Source organism: Colobus angolensis, unplaced genomic scaffold, assembly GCF_000951035.1.
Source record: "Colobus angolensis palliatus isolate OR3802 unplaced genomic scaffold, Cang.pa_1.0 Scaffold66, whole genome shotgun sequence".
Taxonomy (NCBI): Eukaryota; Metazoa; Chordata; class Mammalia; order Primates; family Cercopithecidae; genus Colobus; species Colobus angolensis.
In genome coordinates, this window is record NW_012120265.1 from 1,106,007 (window position 1) to 1,109,906 (window position 3,900).

Sequence of the window (3,900 nt, forward strand, 5' to 3'; positions counted from 1 at the left end):
AAAAAAAAAAAAAAAGAGGTTCCACAAAAGGGATTTGTCTAGGATCTCTGGGTAGGGGTTGAACCCTTAATGGGGGTTCTTTCTCCCCCAAGAGCCTCAAGTCGCCTTCCAGTTAGAGGCCAACATCCAGTGTCACGTCATCGGCCAGGCTTGCCAGGGAACACCAGGGACCAAGAGTTTTGTTTTTGTTTTTTTGTCCTGAGACAGAGTCTCGCTCTTGCCCAGGCTGGAGTGCAGAGTGGCATGATCTCGGCTCACTGCAACCTCCGCCTCCCTGGTTCAAGTGATTCTCCTGCCTCAGCCTTCTGAGTAGCTGGGATTACAGACACCTGCTACCACACCCAACTAATTTTTGTATTTTTAGTAGAGATGGGGTTTCACCATGTTGGTCAGGCTGGTCTGGAACTCTTGACCTCAAATGATCCGCCCACCTCAGCTTCCAAAAGTGCTGGGATTACAGGTGTGAGCCACCCTGCCTGGCTGGGACCAAGAGTTTCTGTGGGTCTAATAATGGAGACAAGATCGCTAGAAGACGCCAGTCTTGGTAGGACAGCCTTCTGGAAGATCCAAGGGATGCCATGCTCGGGTCCACCTAAAGGGAGTGGGTTCAGCCTGGAAGCCCTGCAGGCCATGAACGCACCCCAGACAAATGGATTCCTCCATTCTTTTTTTTTTTTTTTGAGTCGGAGTCTTATTCTATCGCCCTGGCTGGAGTGCAGTGGTACCGTCTCGGGTACCGTCGTGGCTCACAGCAACCTCTGCCTCCCAGGTTCAAGTGATTCTGCTGCTTCAGCCTCCTGAGTAGCTGAGATTACAGGCACCTGCCACTGCTCCCAGCTCATTTTTGTATTTTTAGTAGAGACAGGGTTTCACCATGTTGGCCAGGCTGGTGTTGAACTCCTGACCTTAAGTGATCTACCCACCACCTCCTCCTCCCAAAGTGCCGGCGTTACAGGCATGAGCCACCACACCCAGCTGGATTCCTCCATTCTGTCTCCCTGGGCACTTCATGACAGCAGCTGACCCCAGGCACTGTGTGGGCACATCCATATGCATGGCCTAGGGGGAGGGCCTTCCAGTGTCCAACCCATCCCAGGCCCTGGCTGTGACGGGTGGGGCACAGGTGGAGCCAGTCTCCCCATGGGGGCCACTTAACAGCCGACCAGAAGTGTCCTCTGAGTGTTAGCCTCCCAAGGGAGCCACAGGGGGCAGAAGCAACCAGGAAGACCAGTTACATGCAGGGAAGACAGTGTCAACCACTGAGCCACCACGATTGTCCTCAAGAAGGCCCTAGTCTGGGGAAGACAGCCTTGAGTCCAGTAACAGAAGGTTGCACAGCAGAGTCTTAATAGCCAGGGAAGCTCAAGATGTCTTCTTGCAGGAAGGGCCATGTGGGTAGGGGTTTGTAGGAAAAGTAGGAGTTTGGCAGTCAGGCCTTGGACAGACATCCAGATCTCTGGCTTGGGGCCAAACAGCAGGACAGACACCATGGTCTCCCTCAACCCTCAGATGTCCCGTGCATTGGATAAATGGGACCTTGCTGTCCAGTTTGATTGTAGACATGGACCCACTCACTCACGGGACACTGCGGGAAACCCTGGCCTAATGCAGAACCCAGTGCAGCCTTCAATGGGAACCTGGTGTCCTCTCCGTCCTGCCCCTGCCTCAGTTCCCTTCTGGGAACATGCCCACGAGAGACCCTCACTGACTCCACAGGAGGGGCCTAATCTCTCAGCTTCCAAGGCTGTCTTCAACATGGACATGGGGAGACTGGGGACCATTTTGGCAAACTGGGGCTGCATAAGGGCTGAGCACTGGCCCGGCAAGCAGCGTGGCAGACTTGACTTCTTCCCTTGGTGTTTTCAGAAGGGCATTTTTTTTTTTTTTTTCTTTTTTTTGAGACAGAGTCTCCCTCTGTCGCCCAGACTGGAGTGTAGTGGTGCAACCTCAGCTGACTGCAACCTCCGTCTTCCAGGTTCCAGCGACTCTCGTGCCTCAGCCTCCCCAGTAGCTGGGATTACAGGCTCCTGCCACCACGCCTGGCAACAGAAGGGCATCTTTGATGGAGAACTTGCCTCTGCGTGACAGGACATCAGTGAGAGGTGCCACCCCCACCACCATTTGGGCCCTTTCTCTCTGCCTCCTTACAGCTCTGGTGCTCTGTTCCACAGGTGCCGTTCCCACCACAGAGCGGTGCCACAGACTCCTGAGGCTGGGACGGGAGAGTCCCTGGTACCCCACATGATTCCGTATCACCCAGTGAAGCCCACATTTCCAAGTCTTGGCCTTCTAGGTCCCTGCCTCCCAAATGTCAATCTCTGAAACAGATTTTTAGTTCCATGTGCGAAAAAAAAAAAATTGAAGTCAGATTGACTCAGCCACAAAAAGGGGACGACTGAGTTCACAGAACTTAAAACACCCAAGGGTTTCAGGTATGGCTTGATCCAAGGGCTCCAAAGGCATCTTGGGAAATTGATCTTCCATCCTTGGCTCTGCTTTAATTAGATTCTCCCAGTTCCAAATCCCGCTGTGGAATCTCACTGGCTAGTCCGGAATCTCAGGCCCTCCATAAACCAGTCGCCGTGACCCATGAAATGGTGGTCTGATTGGCTGGCCTGAGATCATGTGACAGGACTGGCCTCAGAGGTTTCTCCCAAGGACATCAGAGCCCAAACAAAATTAAGGGCCTGGTGGCTCATGCCTATAATCACACCACTTTGGGAGGTCAAGGCCGGTGGACCACCTGTCAGGAGTTCGAGACCAGCCTGGCCAACATGGCAAAACCCCATCTCTAATTAAAGTACAAAAATCAGCTGAACGTGGTGGTGCACACCTGTAATCCCAACTACTCAGGAGGCTGAGGCAGGAGAATTGCTTGAACCCGGGAGGCAGAGAGTAAGAGCCGACCGAATAAAATAATTAAGTGAGGATAGGCGCAGTGGCTCACGCTTGTAATCCCTGCACTTTTGGAGGCCAAGGGCGGTGGTGGTGGATCACCTGAGGTCAGGAGTTCGAGACCAACCTGGTCAACATGGTGAAACCCCATCTCTACCAAAAATACAAAAAAAATTAGCTGGGCATCATGGTGGGTGCCTGTAGTTCCAGCTACTGGGGAGGCTGAGGCAGGAGAATCGCCTGAACCTGTGAGGCAGAGGTTGCAGTGAGTCGAGATCGCACCACTGCACTCCAGCCTGGGTGATGAAGTATGACTCTGTCTCAAAAAAAAAAAAAGACCAGGAAGACTGTGCAGGTAGGAAATGTCTTTATTATTGGCCTTGATTGAGTCATCATGTAGTGTCTGACATAGATTACGTGTTCAGAGGATCTGCCTGGCACACGCTAGCTACCCCTGCCCACTAGAGCGGCCCCTCCGGCCCAAACGCCAGGCCTTTGTCCATCATGCCAGGGAAGCCAACCCTACCATCCCACAAGTTCATGCTTGAGGTGCTGAGGGACAAGGCTGTCCCAGGATTGGACCCTCCACCCCTTACCTCCATCCTGGCCAGGGGTTCTGGGGAGGACGAGGCTGAGGCCTGGATGATCAGTCTCTTTTTGGTTTCATGATCATTTAAAAAACAGAAAAGACAAACATTTCACAGTCTTTAAAAAATAGAAGTCTGAGGAGAGAAGCCAGGGTCCTGGGCCCTGGGAGGCCCTTCGAGGCCTCAGCATTCCCTGTCCCTTGAGGTCTGTCTGCAGGCCTGGCCACAGCGCACGTGGCCCCATCATGGTCACTGGCCTGAGCCATAGGGCCAGTTGAAGGTACTCCCCGACAGCAGCATGTCTCTGATCAGTGTCTCAATGGGCGTCTTCCCCACCAGGCGCATGAAGAACAGCTGGGAGATGAGGGAGGCAGGGACCGCGCGCAGGGCGGGGAGCCGCAGCAGCTGGCGCCCGAAG

The 3,900-nt window shown here is 53.7% G+C and overlaps 1 protein-coding gene across 1 annotated transcript in view; it reads right to left on the reverse strand.

The window, feature by feature from the left end:
• Positions 1–3,243: 3,243 nt before the first annotated feature.
• Positions 3,244–3,900, reverse strand: part of NR2F6 (nuclear receptor subfamily 2, group F, member 6) — a gene marked incomplete at its 5' end in the record, with an annotated part of 17,912 nt that continues 17,255 nt past the window's right edge. Inside the window, one exon of the mRNA XM_011925899.1 lies at positions 3,244–3,895. Coding sequence (XP_011781289.1) covers positions 3,732–3,895 — 164 coding nt within the window. The remainder of the gene's footprint in view (positions 3,896–3,900) is intronic.